Source organism: Sorex fumeus, unplaced genomic scaffold (assembly GCF_029834395.1).
Source record: "Sorex fumeus unplaced genomic scaffold, SorFum_2.1 ptg000014l, whole genome shotgun sequence".
In the NCBI taxonomy this organism is placed as follows: Eukaryota; Metazoa; Chordata; class Mammalia; order Eulipotyphla; family Soricidae; genus Sorex; species Sorex fumeus.
Window position 1 is genome coordinate 742721 of NW_026606071.1, and position 18642 is coordinate 761362.

The 18642-nt window shown below is 40.8% G+C and overlaps 1 protein-coding gene across 1 annotated transcript in view; it reads left to right on the top strand.

Moving 5' to 3' along the window:
• Positions 1-18642, top strand: part of NUP35 (nucleoporin 35) — a 50560-nt gene that overhangs the window by 28842 nt on the left and 3076 nt on the right. Inside the window, exons 5-7 of the mRNA XM_056111774.1 lie at positions 7455-7596; positions 15267-15336; positions 17889-18017. Coding sequence (XP_055967749.1) covers positions 7455-7596; positions 15267-15336; positions 17889-18017 — 341 coding nt within the window. The remainder of the gene's footprint in view (positions 1-7454; positions 7597-15266; positions 15337-17888; positions 18018-18642) is intronic.

Genomic DNA, 18642 nt, shown 5'->3' on the forward strand with positions numbered 1-18642 from the left:
GTGCTCTAGTTCCATCCATGTTGCTGCAAATTGCATGGTTTTACTTTTTCTTACAACTGCGTAGTTTTCTGTTGTGTATATACATACATCTTTTTGGTCCAGTCATCTTCCAGGATCTTCTTTCATAGTTCAGTGTTTTACAAGATTGATATAATCTAGGATTACTATTTATAGGTGTTTGAAAGGAGTAGAGAGAGAGAACGAAAGCATTTTATCATATTTGATTGCATGTTGTACCCACAGTTGAATTTGCTTTTGGGTATAATGAGCTTGCCAAACTGAAAAGCCTGAGGAAATCATTTCTATTATAATACTTTTCCTTTAAGGTATCCGCTGCCAATTTGGGGCCCCCCAAGGCTACTCTTACTTCAGATCAGCTAGCTGTATGTTAGGGGCTCTCAAATTTACCTCTAAGGTTTGATACTTCACTGAGAGGACTTGAAACTCTGTGAATTCTTAGGCATAGTTTATTATTATAGCAAAAAAAGTTGTAAATTAGAACCAAAGAAAGTTGTGTTGGGTGATGTATGGGAGAATTTGAAATACAAAGTTTTCAAGATACATTATTTCCTGGCATTGATATATGGTATAACCTACAGACTATTGCCATAGAAGGGAGCTTACTGGATCAGCCATGTCCAGAGTTTTTATTTGGATTCATTATGTAAATGACCTACAAACCTCTAGACTCTATCCTTTACCTAAAGGTAGGATGATATGGATTTCAAAACTCTGTTATTTTTATCACTTGGTTTGTGCTTATGGCATAACCTGCTTTCACCATGAGTCATCTAATAAGTTTAATTTACTGGAGAGCCCGGCAAGCTACCGAGAGTATTCGATATGCCAAACACAGTAACAACAAAGTCTCCAATGGAGACGTTACTGGGCCCGCTCGAGCAAATCGACGATCAACGGGAGGGCCTTTACCTTTACCTTTACCTTTACTGGAGACTACTCTGAGTCATGGTGCTAGCATAAACTATCAGGTACAGTTGAGGGGTTCGCCATCAGTTGATCACTTGATCACTTGACATCCCATTACTCATCGATTTGCTCGAGCAGGCGCCAGTAACATCACCATTTGTTCCTGTTGCGTGCTAGTGTAGCCCAATGGCATCTTCTCACTCCAGGAACATGAAGAGACTCAAACTGTTTGTTCAGGGTCTTGATGAAGAAATCTGACCATCTTATAGGTGGGCGTCCACGCGATCTTTTGATATCCCGTGGAATCCAGTTGGTAACGGCTCTAGTCCAGCGGTTGTCTCCAAATTGCATTATGTGTCCAGCCCATCTGATTTTAGACGCCTTGGCAAAGGAGACAGCATCCCTGATTCTCAAATCATTGACAGAGGTCAGAACTACGGATTCCTTCTCTCACTTGAGTGAAGCATGATACACAAAGCATAGCTTTTTCTATTCCTCTTTGGGAGACCCAAATAGTGTTCTCATCCTGTTTTCGTAGGACCTAGGTCTCTGAGGCATATGTTAATGCAAGAAGAATGGTGGAGCTGAAGAGATGTACCCAGAGCTGGAGGTACTTCATCCTCTTAATCACTTCTTCGATGCTCTTGAAGGCGTTCCATGCCGCTCTCTTCCTCCTGTGCAGCTCAGCTGCCAGGTCTTCGTCATGTTGAGTTCTCGACCTTGGTATACATAACTGCTGCATTTGGAAATGTTCATTCCGTTGGGAGTGAATGGAACGTCAGGAACGAATCTGTTTCTCATGAACATTGTCTTTGTGAGATTAAGCTGCAGTCCGACCTTTCCTCACTCAAGGTCAAAGTCAGCCAGCATTTGTGCTGCTTGGCTAATGTTTGATGTTATTAGAACAATGTCATCAGTGAAACGGAGATGATGTAGTTGCCAAATATCTATCTTCACTCCCATTCCTTCCCATTCCAGTTGTCGCATGACATTCTCGAGGATGGCACTGAATAGTTTCAGTGAAATGGTATCACCCTGCTGAACCCCTCTCGATGTCAGTGATCACTTTCTTGTAGAATGGTGAAATCCTGGTAGTGAATCTGTAATACAGCTCACGGAGGATCCTGATATATTGAGTTTGAACACCCTGTTTGGCTAGGGCTTCGATGACTGTTTCCCTCTCAACAGACTCAAAGGCCTTATTTATTTATTTATTTATTTATTTTTATTAAAAATTTTTTTAATAGTGAGACATCATGAGGTACAGTTGCAGACTTACACATTTTTGTGCTTGGTCAAAGGCCTTCTTTAAATCAATGAATGTTAGACAGAGTGGCATCTTGAACTCTCGAGAAACATCAGTGAGCTTGGTTACCTTGCACATATGGTCGATCGTGCTGAATCCTTTTTGGAACCTGGCTTGCTGGCATGGTTGTCCTTCAACAAGTGTTCTGCCAATCCTATTTAGGATAATTCAAGTGAACAGCTTGTAGACGACAGACAACATGCAGATCGGGAGATTGTTGCCAATGTCGTGGATGTCTCCCTTCTCATACAGTAGAACGGTCCTGCTGGTTTTCTATTGGAACAGAACCTTGCATTCAGACAGGTAGCGTGTGAAGAGCCAAGCCAGTGTATTGATGAGTACTGATGGCAGGTTCTTCAGGTGTTCGTGCTGTTTGCTTCTTTACCGACGAAATGGTATGTTGGATTTTGGAAGGGAGAACATTGGGAATGACATATCCATCCTGCAGAGTTTGGATGTGGGCAGGTGGACGTGGCTATTGAAGAGATCTGAGTAGAAGTCATGGATAATCTTCTCTATTGCCCTTCTGGAAGATGTGATAGATCCAATATGACGTTGGAGGGCAGTCATCTTGGTCTTGTAGTTGGCAAATGACAGATGAGCATTGCGAATGATTTTCCTGGCTTCCACTGCATCTGCCAGCACTGCTGCCCTTCTCTCTTTGAAGTCTTCCTTTATCACTTCTCTGCACTGCTTTGCAAGCTTGGATGTTTGCTTGTGGTTACCTGAGCTTGCGCCAAGGCACGCTGGCGAATGAGCTCGAGAGTTTCTGAAGACAGGCTTTCTCTCTCTTGGTGTTCTTTACACAATCATGGAGATGCTGAACCAGTTGATTGTATTCTTCCTCAGTGTTGTCATTAACGATGTTGCTGCAATAGAGTCAAGAGCTCCCAGTTGGTGGTCATTCTGGGAGTTCTCTTTTTAAACTTTGCCGCCCTTTCTCCCTGCTCTGTGAAGTAGAATTTTGCACGAAGGACACGATGGTCTGATCCCATTTGGAATTTTGGGACAGCAGCGACATTGTTCAAGCAAAATCATTGATTGAATATGATGTGGTCAATTTCATTGTGGAACTCTACACCGGGAGACTCCCATGTCCAATGTTTAGATTCGGCCTTCTGGGTCTGTGAGTTACCATGGATGGTCTTGTTTGACATGATGAACTCAGACAGTCTCTCACCCTGTTCCTTCCATTCTAGGCCATGGGTCTTTATGTGGAGTTCCTTGGCTGATTTTCTCGGTCCTATCTTGGCATTAAAATCACCAACAATGATCTTGTAGAAGGTGTGGTCTTAGACATAGAAGGACTGCATTCATTGGTGGAGTATAAAACAGCATAACATGATGCTGATTAAGGATAGTAGATACACAGGACAGATTGCTGGAAGCCTGCCTCATGAGTAAAGGGGAGAAGCCAGCTGGAATAGAGAAGGGATCACTAAGAGAAAGATAGCTGGAGGAATTGGTCGGGACGGGAGATGTATACAGAAAGTAGATAAAGGAACAAACATGATAACCTCTCAGCGTCTGTATTGGAAACCATAATGTCCAAAAGTAGAGAGAGAGATTATGGGGAATCATGTCTGCCATGGAGGAAGGGGGAGGATGAGAAAGGGGGGTCATACCAGGGATATTGGTGGTGGGGAATGTGCATTTGGTGGAGGGATGGGTGTTTGATCACTGTGTGATTGTAATCCAAATATGAAAGATTGTAACTATCTCAAGGTAATTCAATAAAATTAAAAAAACCAAAGCATGGTCTATTTTATAGAACTTATCCAGCTCCATGTAGAATTTCTCAATTTCTTCTTCATCTCAGTTGGATGTTGGTGCATAGATGACAAAGATAGAAACTGCCTGCAGTGAGCCACATCTGTTCAAGCGTAAGAGTCCGATTCGGGATGTTAGGCATTGGAATGAATCAGAGCTCATGGCCAAGTTTATGTTGACAAGGACACTGACACCACCAATGCCTCTTTTGTCACATGTTCCTCAGAACAGTTCTTCTCCAGGGTCAAAAGTGGCATGATGTGGTTGATGCCTTCTCATCTCGGTCAGACCAGTGCTGTCATACTTGATCTTCTGCGCTTGCACCATCAGGTCCTCGATGGCTGCTTCCAATGTCAGTATATGTGTTTTGAAAGTACAGTCATTTTAGTCCTTCATTTTGGCAGCCGAGTTCGGCCCTGAGATTTTATCAGTCTCTCTTGTTCCTCCTCCTTAACGCTGCCGTATTGAGGGCTCTTTCAGGGTCAAGGGAATGAGGCCCATCGTTTTTACTGTTTTTGGCGTATATAATATGCCACGGGTAGCTTGCCAGGCTCTGCCGTGCAGGCAGGATACTCTGTAGCTTACTGGGCTCTCCGAGAGGAATGGAGGTTTTTAGGGTGGCCTCTAATCATCCTTATAGGTGTTCCCATGGTTTACACCATATTTGAACCCATCACATATGGCGTGGTAATCTTGGAAGATGGGTGTTAAGTGTCTTATGATGTGTCATGTGATTGCAAAGCTGGCAGGAAAGCGGCCTGGAGCGTGGCAGCGGAAGGTTAATGGAGGTAGTGGAGGTCGGCCGATGAGGTATTTATCTGGAAGCGGCAGGGTGGGGCTTCTTGGTGTGATCTCTGGGTCACTGGAGATTGGTGGGAGCAGACAGAGAATCTGTTTCCAGGTCCTCTTGAGCCTGGAGTCCTAGGTCATAAAGTTCCGCTTACCTGATTCTGTGGGGTTTCACTTACGCACTTCCAGAAAGCGGCCTGGAGCGTGGCGGCGGCTGGGTAGTGGAGGTAGTGGTAGTTTGCCATAAAGAACAAAAATGCTTCTGTTGCTGGAGAAATTTCTGGGGCTTGGAGGTTATCTCTTAAGAATCTATAAATAAGCCAGACCCCACCTCACCTCACCGTGGTTGGAGGCCAAAGCTCTGTTTGTTTCATGTTAAGAAGGTAACTATAGAATGCCAACTGTGTCCCATTTCATATGTCATGTAAGTTTAAAATTTACCACCTTTTGATCTCATTTTCATTTTTTAGTAGTCTGTTGAAATAATCTGTAACTGGCTGTGATCAGTTAATTGTAATTGATGCTGGAGCTGGAGCAATAGCACAGCGGGTAGGGCATTCTTGCACGCAGCAAACCCGGGTTCGATTCCTCCACCCCTCTCAGAGAGGCCAGCAAGCTACCGAGAGTATCTCGCCATCACAGCAAAGCCTGGCAAGCTCCCCGTGACGTATTCCATATGCCAAACAGTAACAACAAGTCTCACAATGGAGACGATACTGGGCCAGCTTGAGCAAATTGATGAACAACGGGAGGACAGTGACAGTGACAGTTGAAATAATAGAATATGTGCCGTTGTTCCTCCTCCCCCCTTTTTTCCCCTCTCCTGAAGTGTTTTTGGGTTATACTTGGCAGTTCTCAGGGCTTACTCCTGGCTTTGCACTCAGGGATTACTCATGACAGTGCTTGGGGAACATGTGTAGTGTTGGGGAATCAAACCTATGTCAGTTGTATGTAAGGCAAGCACCTTACCTGCTGTGCTAGGTCTCAGGCCATAGAATATGTTCTTAATTGAAGACTTTTCATAAGGGGCAATAAAATCTTTTACCTTCCACTTTAAGTTGCTCTTATGAAGTGTTTGAACAGTGATTACCAAGTGAGTCTTCTTACAGTCCAATTTAAGATGATTTGATAGGTACACTTTATTTTCATTCTGTGAAGCATAGCATGTGGATACCAGAGTCTGATTGAAAGGAAGTAAAATCAGTAGAGCAATTAAACATTAACAAGGTGGGGGGCGATTATGCTAAAGTTATGTAAATAGTTTTAGATTATGTAGAAGTAATTATATTTTTCAGAGTAGTTGACAGGGCAAAAATTAGATTGCTTATTCATTTGAGACTTAATTCTGATTTATTTTATTTTTAAAGGTCATAATGGTTGTCTCATTTTGAGCCTTTATTTAATTTCTCGCATGAAGGTTATTACATGATGTAGATAAGTAAATTGTGCCTTCTTAATGGCAAAGTGATCATAAAAATTTGAATTTGCTTCAAATTTTAAAGTGTCTTACATAAAACATCTTTTATGTTTTAAATACTTTTTTGTAGTAAGAATTTAAGACTTCTTCCTTCGTTTTTGTTTGTTTGTTTGTTTGTTTGTTTTTTGAACCACACTTGTCTATGCTTAGGGATTACTGTGCTCAAGGATCACTCCTGACAGATTTGGAGAACCCTATGGGGTACAGGAGATCATGGCTTGAGTGCAAGGCAAATGCCCTATCCTCTCTGAACTATGCCACTGACTCCTATTTAAGAATTTCTTTTCTGTGCTTTTTTTGGGTATCCTTTAGGGATCAGTTAACAAGAATTTTTAAAATATAGATCATTTTGTTACAGTGCATATTCCATTTAAAATTAATCTCGTTTTAGAAATTTATTACATCTTGATTATGCTTTCCATTTTTCTAAAAGTGTTGCTGAATCAGTTTGCTAGTATTTTATTGAGAACTTCTGCACCTTGTATTCATCTGTAGATATTGGTCAGTAGTTGCATTTTCTCATAGAATTCTTATCTTTTTATATTAGTGTAATGCTGACCTAAATGGAAATGGGCATTTACTGAACTTAAGCATGTTACCTCAGTTTGTCTTAAACTATGTTAGCTACGTATTCTATATGTATTGTACTCCTCGTGTGTAAATGAAGGGAGTAGTTTCTCCCTGTAGAATTGATCTTTGCATATGATCACATGCCAAAAAAAAAAAAGTCAAAATAGCATTCTCTGTGTAGTATTGCTGCTTAGTACGGGCCAACCATCATTAACATCATCATTATTAAAATATACTGCATTTTTAGGGATTAGGGATATTTTTAAAATGAAGGTGGAAACAAATCTAATCCAAGATATTTGGATTTTATGCTGTGGGTAGAAGAAAGGAGTTAAAGAATATTTTTAAGAAAGGGGAGCTATAATAAATGTAGATTTGGAAGATGAACCAAAAGATGTTCTGGAGTTTTATTGGATATCCTTAAAGGTATAGGCATAACCAGATACAGTTTCAGATTCATAAAAAAACATTTGCAATCTAAAAATAAATTATGCTCAGTTTTTTCTTAAATTGAATAGTATAAAGAGTTAATTATTATAGTTGCTTAGAATAAGAACTTTAAAATAAAATACAGTAAGATGTTGGTAACTAACTTTTAAAAATATACCAATACAGGACAAAGTATGTTTAGTCCAGCAAATATTGGCCAACCACGGAAGACAACATTATCTCCTGCCCAGTTGGATCCTTTTTTTACTCAAGGAGATTCTCTGACTTCGGAGGATCATCTGGATGATACTTGGGTCACTGTATTTGGGTAAGGTTTATGGGTTATTTATATGAAAAAAAAAAGTCCCCAGTATTTTATAATTAGTATTATTATAAAAATTTTAAACCAAAATCTCATACACATCATGGAGATTCTACAGTTTAAATTTTGCTAGATTTATATATATCCTTGTATTCTTTCATTATTTTATCTCTTTTTTTATTTGTGTATTTCAGATTAAGTTGCAGATAAGTATGTTAATACACATACTTCAGTATATTTTTTTGGCGGGGCAGTAGGGAGGTAGCCCCAAAGCATGATTGGAGAGTTCACAGGCTCCAGGTGACACTAGGCTAAACCAAGGAAGATGTGCTAGAGCTGGTTCATGCTGTGCTCCTTGGTACCTTGAAGGCTAGTACCTTGTATGCTCAGGGGGCCATGCTGTGCTGGGAATTGAACCGAGGGTGATAGCTTGCAAGATGTGCAGTCCTGATCTTTGTGGTGTCTCCAAGATCCTATTGTTTTGATTCATACTGTTTTTCATCTATATTTACCTCTTATAAGAGTTTTTTTTTCTTGACATATTTGCAGGATATTGAAATAAGGTTGCTTTGATTTTGGGAGCTCCAGTATAGTAGGTGCACGTTTATGTGCACATATCATAACAGTTGTTACTTATTCTGTACTTAAAGAATATTGGATAGATTAGTAGTAGTAGTACATGCAAGTCCTAGATGTATTTTTAACAAGCTTTTAAAGCTTGTTAGAGCTTAGAGATCATATTGCCTCACTTATGTATGAAGAAACTGAGGTATAAACAGGTTGAAATTAGGAGGTCTGTTATATCAAGTTTTTAGTAAAATTTGATCAGAAAACCCAGTTTTTGTTTGTATTGTTTTAGTTTTTATTTTCAAGCTGAACCTGTTTATTTACTGTTGCTTCAAGTTTGTTTCTGAAACAAGACTAGGACATTGGGTCCTTAATAGGAAGTCTGCCACAGTGTGGAGGGCAGAGGGGGGACAAGGTCATGGAAGGGACCACTGTGACAATGATAGAGGACAGTGGTTGCTGTGGATGAGAACTGAGTGCTGAAATGAGGCCAAGTGATATGCATGATACCTTTTTTAGTAACAGTATTGCAAATCAGAGTGCCTAAAAGGAAAAAAGAAGAAGGAAAAGTGTCTTCCATAGAGATGGGTTTTGGGGCTGGAAAGAAACTGAGGACATTGGAGGAGGGAAGTGGATGCTAGTGAAGGGATTGGTGCTTGATCATTGTATGGCTGAAACCTAAGTCATTTCTGGAACTTCCAAAAGTGTGACATGTTATACTGATATTGGACATTAGTATGTTTAGTTTTGGAGTTAAAAAAAAGATTAAAATAACAATAGCATCTTGAAGAAAGCTCAAAGCACAATACACAGTATCTGTTAGTGGCCTTTGTGTAGTTTGTGCAATTGAAATTTGAAATTCAAAAAGCAAAATAAAAATAATAAATTATCATGGTCACGGTCCTCCCGTTGTTCATCGATTTGCTTGAGCGGGCCCAGTAACGTCTCCATTATGAGACTTGTTACTGTGTTTGGCATATCGAATATTCCACGGGGAGCTTGCCAGGCTTTGCTGTGCGGGCAAGATACTCTCAGTAGCTTGCCGGGCTCTCCGGGAGGGGCGGAGGAATCGAACTTGGGTTGGCCATGTTCGCTGCGTGCCAGGCAAACACGCTACTGCTGTGCTATTGCTCCAGCCCAATAAATAATAAAAATAAATAAAAATGTTTTCTTAACCACTTTTCTCAACTTTGACAATAATTGCTGTCAGTGTTTATGTAACCTTAAAGACAATGTGTTTTTGATTATGTAAAAAGCATTGAATTCACTGTTTTTGTTTTCCAAAAATTTATACTCAGTTCTGTCCCTAGGCACTGGACTGATTTCCTGTGGGTTTTTTTTAACTTTAAAAATTTTCTTCTGAAATGACTGTATGTTTTTGAACATTGATATCCATTCCCAGGTTTGTTTTGTAGACTCAGTAGTAATTAGCATTCCGCAGTAGGGGCTGAAGTGATAACCTTGGACATAGCTGACCCTGAGTTTGATCCTGGGCACCCCTTACGGTCCCCCGAGCACCACCGGGTGGGGCCCAAAATAAAAACAAACAAGAATTACTTCTGAATGTGATATTTTTTCATGTAGGTTTTAGTGTGTAGGGTTTTTAGTTTATTTTTGTGTAAATTTTTCTTTAATGATTTAAGTTTAAGATTAAAATCACTTATAACAGAAAATCCTGTTTTTCAAGTTGCAAATAACTTTATTATTTGAATTACAAAAGTAATTCTGTCTCAGGCTGGAGAGTGGGATAAGGGGCTTCCTTACCCATTGCATACATGCAGCCCACCCAGATTCGATCTTCAGCATTCATATCGTCCCCTGAACACCACCAGAGTAATTGTTGGGTGCAGAGCCAGGTGCTACCGTTGAGCATCAATGAGTGTGGCCCCCAAACTAATAATGCCTCATTATTAAAAAAAAACAGACATCACGTGTGGGGGCGTTAGGAGCAAGGAATCTGCTCAATGCCCAGGAGAGCTCAATGCCCAGGGTGCTTTCAGAATCTGACCCAAGCGGATCTATAGCTGGACAAGCGGCTGACCAGGGCAGCACCAAGGTCAAAGCCCCGAGGCTTAGGAGAGCTTGGCTAGAGGCAGGTCAGGAGAGTCCTAGCACCTAACACCTAGCACCTAGCAAGCACAATGTGGAAACGGCTTTGTGACTGTGGTCACCCTCTAGGGCTGCAGGTTGGAGACATGCCTGGGGCCGAGGGGTCTCACGCTGGGTCCTGTCTGGTGCTGCAGCCCTGGTCTTGTTGGGGAGGCGGGTCGGGACTCTGCAGGCATGAGAGGAATGGAGGGAACCAGTCAGGCTGGAGACGTGTGCAAAGAGTCCGGGCCAGGCTGTGGAATGGCTGACGGTCACCCCAGCTTTCTGCTCTAGTGTCCAGAGGGGGACAATGGAGGGCGGTGGTTGGTGAAGCAGAATGAGGAATGCCCGGGGCTGTTTTCCTTGGCACAGAGCACCTGTGAAATTGCTATTGCCCGCACAGAAGCTGGTGGGGGGGACCTCACCCATTTCCACAGTGTGGTGTCCATACCAGACGGGCTTTTAAGAAATAAAAAGCGCAGTCATGGCTCAGGAGTCAGGGATCCGGGCTAGTCCAGGGGTCAGAGGAGTGAGGTTCCCCCATGCTATGCTGGTCTGAGTCCCCTGGGCTTCGGAAAGGGAGCTGGAGCCCAAGCCTGGCTTCAAGACAGCAGCATCGTTGTGGCACACAAAGACACAGGCTTGAGGATTGCTCAATATTTTCTCTCAAACAACTGGGCAGAATCACAGGAAGTTGTAAAAATGTTCAGTTAGGGAACGGCATTCCCTTCATCCAGTTCCACTCAATGGCGGTCTGTCTCATGACTGCTGTAGATAACCAAAGCCAAAAACTAGCCCTGAGACTTTTTGGAAAACAATATGGGCATTCCTTTGAAAACTAGAAATCGAACTGTCATATGACCCCTCAATACCACTTCTGGGAATACATTCCGAGGATGCAAAAAGCACAGTAGAAATGACATCTGCACCTGTATGTTCATTGCAGCACTGTTCACAATAGCCAAAATCTGGAAACAACCCGAGTGCCCGAAAACAGATGACTGGTTAAAGAAACTTTGGTACATCTTAAAATGGAATACTATGCAGCTTTTAGGAGAGATGAAGTCATGAAATTTGCTTATAAGTGGATGGACATGGCGGGCATGCTGAGTGAAGTTAGTCAGAAAGAGAGGGACAGACATAGAAGGACTGTACTCATTTGTGGAATATAAAATAACATGGCGCCGTGTAATCCCATCAGCGGCCAAGACTCAGAGACTATAAAATCCAGATCCCGGAACATCTTATTATCTCATTCCTACTTTGGACAAACTTGCAGGCTATCGAATGTAGCCTGCCCACAGGGCAGAGTCTGGCAAACTCCCCGTGGCCTACCAAATATGCCAAATACCAGTAACAATGATGGGTCTCATTCTCCTAAAGAGCCGTGAATATAATCTCAGGGCTAGGATGAAAGAGACCTTACTGGGGCCTGCTCGAGGCAATCGACGATTAACAGGATGATGAAATGAAATGAAATTAAAAAAAAATTAGGGGAGGCACACTGATTGACAAAGTTATTTGTAATAGAGTTTCAGGCATACAGTTTTTCCACCTCCAATTCATTATTAAAATACCCAAACTACATAAAACTTTATATAAAGGGTAAAGTAAAAATTAGAATTCTTTTGTTTAGACATATGCAATTAAAATTTCTGTGATTCATCTTTTTAAAAAGATACTTCGGTACTATTGATAATGAGTACTGACTTTCATTTTTGTTTCAGAATAAAATTTTTATGTGCTCACTGTATGTTATGCCTTTAGTTAAAAATGTTTTCCTTTTTTTTTTTTTTTTTTTTTTTGCTTTTTTGGGTCACACCCGGCAATGCACAAGGGTTTCTCCTGGCTCTGCACTCAGGAATTACCTCTGGAGATGCTCAGGGGACCATATGGGATGCTGGGAATCGAACCCGGGTTGGCCGCGTGCAAGGCAAATGCCCTACCCGCTGTGCTATTGCTCCAGCCCCAAATTTTTTCCTTTTTAATAATCATAGTATTCCTAATTATCTTCTATACATGCATACATAGCAGTAGGGCGTTTGCCTTACAAGCAGCCAGCATAACCGACCCAAGTTCGATTCCTCCGCCCCTCTCGGAGAGCCCGGCAAGCTACCGAGAGTATCTCGCCCGCCCGGCAGAGCCTGACAAGCTACCCGTGATGTATTCGATATGCCAAACACAGTAACAACAAAGTCTCCAATGGAGACATTACTGGGCCCGCTCGAGCAAATCGATGAACAGCGGGAGGGCCTTTACTTTACTTTTACTTTTGAAGTAACAGTATTATATGTATATATAAATATATATGGGCTGGAGCGATAGCACAGTGGTAGGGCGTTCACCTTACAAGCGGCCAACATGGCCGACCTGAGTTCGATTCTGCCGCCCCTCTCGGAGAGCCCGGCAAGCTACCGAGAGAGAGTATCTTGCCTGCATGGCAGAGCCTGGCAAGCTACCCTTGACATATTCGATATGCCAGACACAGTAACAACAAAGTCTCCAATGGAGACGTTACTGGGCCCGCTCGAGCAAATCGATGAACAACAGGAGGACCGTGATGCAACATGCATACATAGCACTGAGCTGTAGCACTGTAGCACTGTCCTCCCATTGTTCATCAATTGGCCCGAGCGGGCCCAGTAACGTCTCCATTGGAGACTTTGTTGTTACTGTGTTTGGCATATCGAATACGTCACGGGGAGCTTGCCACGCTTTGCCAAGCGGGCGAGATACTCTTGGTAGCTTGCCAGGCTCTCAAAGAGGGGCGGAGGAATCGAACCCGGATCCGCAGGGTTGACTGTGTGCAAGGCAAACACCTTACCCGCTTTGCTATTGCTCCAGCTCATGCATACATAGAGTTGTGAAAATAATTTACCAGATTATCATTTCATTCATCTTTTCTAAGGGCTCTCATGATGGCAGTGAGAATTTTAGAGATATGAGGATGGAAAATGACTTGAATAAAAATCCAAAAATATAATTTTAATGTATTTGCTTTTGGGTGATGGGCGGCCATAGGTTTAGCTGATACATGAAAACCAGATGATCAGGGATCTCCTATTAGTGGCAGAGAGTAAAAAAGGATTTTCTCTCTTTTTTAAAAAAAAATCTATTTTTATAAAGTTGTACAATAACTTATTACATTTAATATTCCAACACCAACTCCACCACCGTCATATCTTCCCACCACCATATTGTGAATGCTTCCATCCCCTACTCCCAAACCCTGGCCCAAAGCAGGATTTAAATGATTTATTTTGTATTACTTGTTATTAATAATCTGCTAAAAATGATCCAAAAATGTTTCCTTAGAGGAAAGTGTGTGAATGGTTATATTTTATCCTTGAGCCATTAAGCTTTTGTATAAGAGATTACTAACATGTTATTAAAAGTTTAGCGTCATGTGCTTATATATATATGTATATTTATATATTTATAAATATATATATATATATATTTTTTTCCCCCTCTCCAAGATTGGTTGCTTTCTGCTCTAGATCCCATCAAAGTAGTAGTGTGCTACTCTTGGTACATCAGTGGTATAGAGTGTGAGATGTTGCTTCAGGGATTCTAAAATTTTAAATACAATGATACAGCTGAGGTTAATTTTTTTTTTATTATTATTATTTTTTATTTATTTATTGAATCACTGTGGGAAAGGTTACAAAGCTTTCAGGTTTATGTCTCAGTCATGCAAATATCAAACACATTGCCCTTTACCAATACTTATTTTTTAAAACATTTATTTAAATACTTATTATTATTATTTAAATACTTATTTAAACTGGATGGTGAATTTGGGATCTGGAGGCATCTCTGTTGATCTCATTTTCCTCTTTTCTGAGAGATTTATTTGCGAGTCCCTGAATTAACACCAAGAATGAACTTGTATGGGGCCAGAGGCAGTTCAAGAGCATGACTGCCAGGCTACCAGAAACACAGAGAGATGGGTCGAGGTTGCTTATTCCCAGTTCTGTGTTGGCCTGGAGATTTCAGTCATGGGTCCTGCATGCCTGGTTTTTTCAGCAGATTCACTCATGGATGAGGCTTGTCCGAGCCCGTGAAGATTGGCTGTGCTTAAGCATGGCAGTGATTGAGTTCTAGAGGTTTTCCACTGCTGGGTGGGGTGGGGAGGGGATGTCACCCATCCCCCTCTAGGTTGCACCAGATGAGAAAGCCTAGTTTGGGGTGCAGAAGATTTTCTCTTCTTTAATTGAGGAAAATAATAGTATCATAGTATAGTATTAGCTCGTTATAATGTTTTAGTATGTTCTTTGTTTTCTCCTTTAAGACTCAATTTAGTATTTCATGTAATAATTGTATAGCTGTTACTACATTTCTTCAGTTCTTTTTTCCGAATACTATTTTTTAATAGAACTATAATTGGCATATAACTTTAATTTCAGATATACAATATAATATTTCAATTTTTATTTGTATTGTTTCAATTTTTATAAAGTTGTTCACAATATTTGATTACATTTAATATTCAAACACCAGTCCCACTAGCATTATACCTTACCACCATCATATTTCCATCCTGAACCCCAAACCCTTCTCCCCAAGCAGAACTAAAATAATTTATCTATTTTTTAATACATTGTGAAATGATCACTTTAGAAGATTCAGTTAATGTCTGTTAACTTACATAGTTACAAATACTTACCTTGCAGTGGAAACTTTTAAGGTTTACTTCCTTAGCAACTTTTAAATATGCCATCACTGTATCACTGTCACTGTCATCCCGTTAATGTTAGATTTACTGGAGCAGGCGCCAGTAACGTTTTAATTGCTCCAAGCCCTGAGATTTTAGCAGCCTTTTCTTACTCGTCTTTTCCCAACGATTGGAGGCTCTTTCAGGGTCAGGGGAATGAGACCTATTGTCATATGCTATACAATATATTTTAGACACCATGCTGTACTCTATAAGGAGGGAATTTACTTTAAAATATTTGTGTGTTCAACATTTGTATTTCTTGTGGAAGCTGACCACTTGTACAACTTTTTTTTTTCTTAAGGTTTCCTCAAGCATCTGCTTCCTATATATTACTACAATTTGCACAGTATGGAAATATCTTAAAACATGTGGTAAGGCTTACCTTTTACTTTAAGATTTTTTTTGTTTGTTTGCATATTTGTGTCTTTGTTTATGTGTCACTTAGCCATGCTCAAGAGTCACTCCTGGCTATGCTTGCCAGGTGTCTGAGGTCTCTCTGTGGTGTCTGAGGATTAAAATGGGGTTGTCAGTATGAAAGGCAGATGCATTAACTCCTTTTCTATCTCTCTGGTCCAATAAAAGAAACTTTGCTAGTGAAGTTTAGATTTTTGTGGGGACAAGGGGAGAGTTGGTTTTATTCAGCGATGCTCAGAGGCTATTCGGCTCTGTGCTTGGGTATTGTTCCCAGTGGTACATATTTGCTGGTGAATTTTGCCTATTTTTTGCTATACTTCAGTGTTTCTTTTCTTTCATTTGTTAACTTTTTATAGAATGTATGTGTTTTGGATTTTGAAGGAGTGGAAGTTGCATGGTGGTGGCTGGTCCTGGAGGTCTTCGGCTGCCGGAGCCCTGGTCGGGGTGGGGAGGAAAGCTCAACCCGCTCCCCTCCAAGGGGCCCTGGCCGCGAGGACAGTCAGGCGCGGAGGCAGGAGACTGCACTGTTCTCGTCCTGGAGCTGGATTTTATAGTCTCTGAGTCTTGGCAGTTGATGGGATTACACGGCTCCAGGGGGCCAGGTGGTAGGTGTGTCTTATCAGGACATCTTTTTATGACATCTTATTATCTCATTCCTACTTTGGACAAACTTGCAGGCTATCAATGTAGCCTGCCCACAGGGCAGAGTCTGGCAAACTCCCTGTGGCGTACCCAATATGCCAAATACCAGTAACAATGATGGGTCTCATTCTCCTAAAGAGCCTTGAATATAATCTCAGGGCTAGGATGAAAGAGACCTTACTGGGGCCTGCTCGAGGCAATCGATGAATAACAGGATCGAATAACAGGAAGTTGCATAGTGTTAAAGAGAAAATAAAGGTAGGGCTGGGGAGAGAGTTCAGTGGGTAGAGCACTTGCCTTGCGTGCATCTGACCCAGGTTCGATCCCTGGCCCCCAGGTAATTCCTCTGGTAATTCCAGGAGTAATTTCTCAGTGCAGAGCCAGGAGTTACCTCTGAGCACCTCTAGGTGTAACCCCAAAATAAAAAAGAATAGAAAGTAAATGCAAGAGAATGAAAGTTTTAGGCTTTTTACTCCCTTAAGTAGTACAAAATATCTTAAAATAGATAATTACAAGCATTACTGTTTTTACAGTTCTGACCTTGTTTAGTTGGGGATAAAAGGAAAGGAAGAAGTTATTGATATGAATTTCTTAGGTCTATTCTCCAAATTCACTTTGAGGGATGGAGAAGTGGGGTGGCATTGAGGAAGGTTTGAGCAGAGTCTGATCGTACTTCAGGGCTTACTCCTAACTCTGTTCTTATGCCCATTATTTTCCCTTGTTAGGAAGTTTTTATATATGTTAGTTACCTTGTACAAGTCATAAACAATTTTTTATTGTTATTAAAGAGAGACTTATTTAACTCATGTCAATTCAGATAAATGAAAAGAGTTTTAAAAAATTTCTTAATAAATGTTGATTTGAAGACTTTTTCCCCCTTTGTTTTTGGGCCACACTCTCAATGCTCAGGGTTTATTCCTGTTTTTGGGTTGTTTTTTTTTTTTTTTTTTTTGCTTTTTGGGATCACACATGGCAATGCTTGAGGGTTGCTTCTTGCTTTGCACTCAGGAATTATTCTTGGCGGTGCTTTGAGGACCATATGGGATGCAGGGATTGAACCCTAGTCAGCTGCTTACAAGGCTAATGCCTAACCCAGTGTACTGTTGCTCCAGCCCAGCATTTATTCCTGGATCTGTGCTTGGGGATCACTCCTGGTGCGGCTTGAGGAACCATATATGGTGCCGAGGATCGAACTTGGCTAGGCTAAGTTCGTGGCTATGCAAGACGCCCCCTGCCCTCTGTTTTTTGGGTTTTGGGCCACACCTGGATGTACTCAGGACTTAATCCTGGCTCTTCAATCAAGGATTCTTCCTGGTGGGTTTGGGATATCATGGGGTACTGGAAATCGAAACTGGGGCAGCTGCATACAAGGCAAGTGCCCTATCAACCTATCAACTGTATTTTTCTCTCCAGCCCCTTGACCTTAGCATTTTATAAGAAGTTATCTTTAGAGAGTTACTTAACTATCAGGATATTTACTACCCCTGCATATTCTTTATATTAGAGAGCTGAGATCTAGAAATAACTTACATTAGGATTGGAGTGATGGTACAGTTGATAAGGCACTTGCCTTTCACATGGGTGACTTGGGGCAGGAGAGGTAGGGATTGATCCCTGGCATCCAATATGGTCTCCTGAGCCCTCCCAGGAGTAATACCTGTGAACAGAGCCAGAAGTAAACCCTGAACATGCCAGGTATGGTCCAAAAATCAACAGAAAAAGAAAATTACTTTGATAGTTGATAGAGTTTTTGTTGAATGCTACTTAACAGCTTTTTATAGACCATCAGATGAAAAGTGGCAATTATCTCTACAATTTACTGTTTTGATTTTATCTAGTTTATATTTTTGATATTCATTCTTTACAGATGTCTAATACAGGAAATTGGATGCATATTCGTTACCAGTCTAAATTGCAGGCCCGGAAAGCTTTAAGCAAGGATGGGCGGATTTTTGGAGAGTCCATTATGATTGGTGTAAAACCGTGCATTGACAAAGTAAGTTATCGCTGATATAAAATGCTGAGTAAAGGAGCTTAATGTATGTGAAGAATGCAAGATTTGATACTTTCGTATTACCACTTTTTTCACTGTCCCTTTTTCTTAAATGTGATAATTGTAACACTCCTCATGGAAAAGCAAAGTTACTTAGACACAAAAGTTTTAATTTTAGGGATAAACCATCTGAATCCCTTTATTTTATAAAGTAGAGGCCTAGAGGATTCAAGTAATCTATTTAATGAAAGGTGAAGCCTAGATTCTAGTACTTAAAACTTCTAACTTAGACTTTGTGCAAACCAATATCTTTTTCTTTAACTACTTTAAAGGAATGGTAGCTAAGGCTTTTTTTTAAGTTTTAATTATCACCAAAGTTCATGGTAAGTACTAAATTTGGTAACATCACTAGACACAAGTGCCAACCAGACTTATTTCTTGGAGCTTAACCAGTGGAGTGGATTTTCCCTCTTTGTTTTTGTTTTCAAATTCACTTGGAGTAGAGGTCAAATAAGGCCAAACACCTGTAAGCCAATTTCGGATTTATTATTTTTTCACCCCACTTTTATTGGATGATGATAATGAATCTTAAGTTACGTGGAATTATAAGTGATATGTTGTTCCTGAA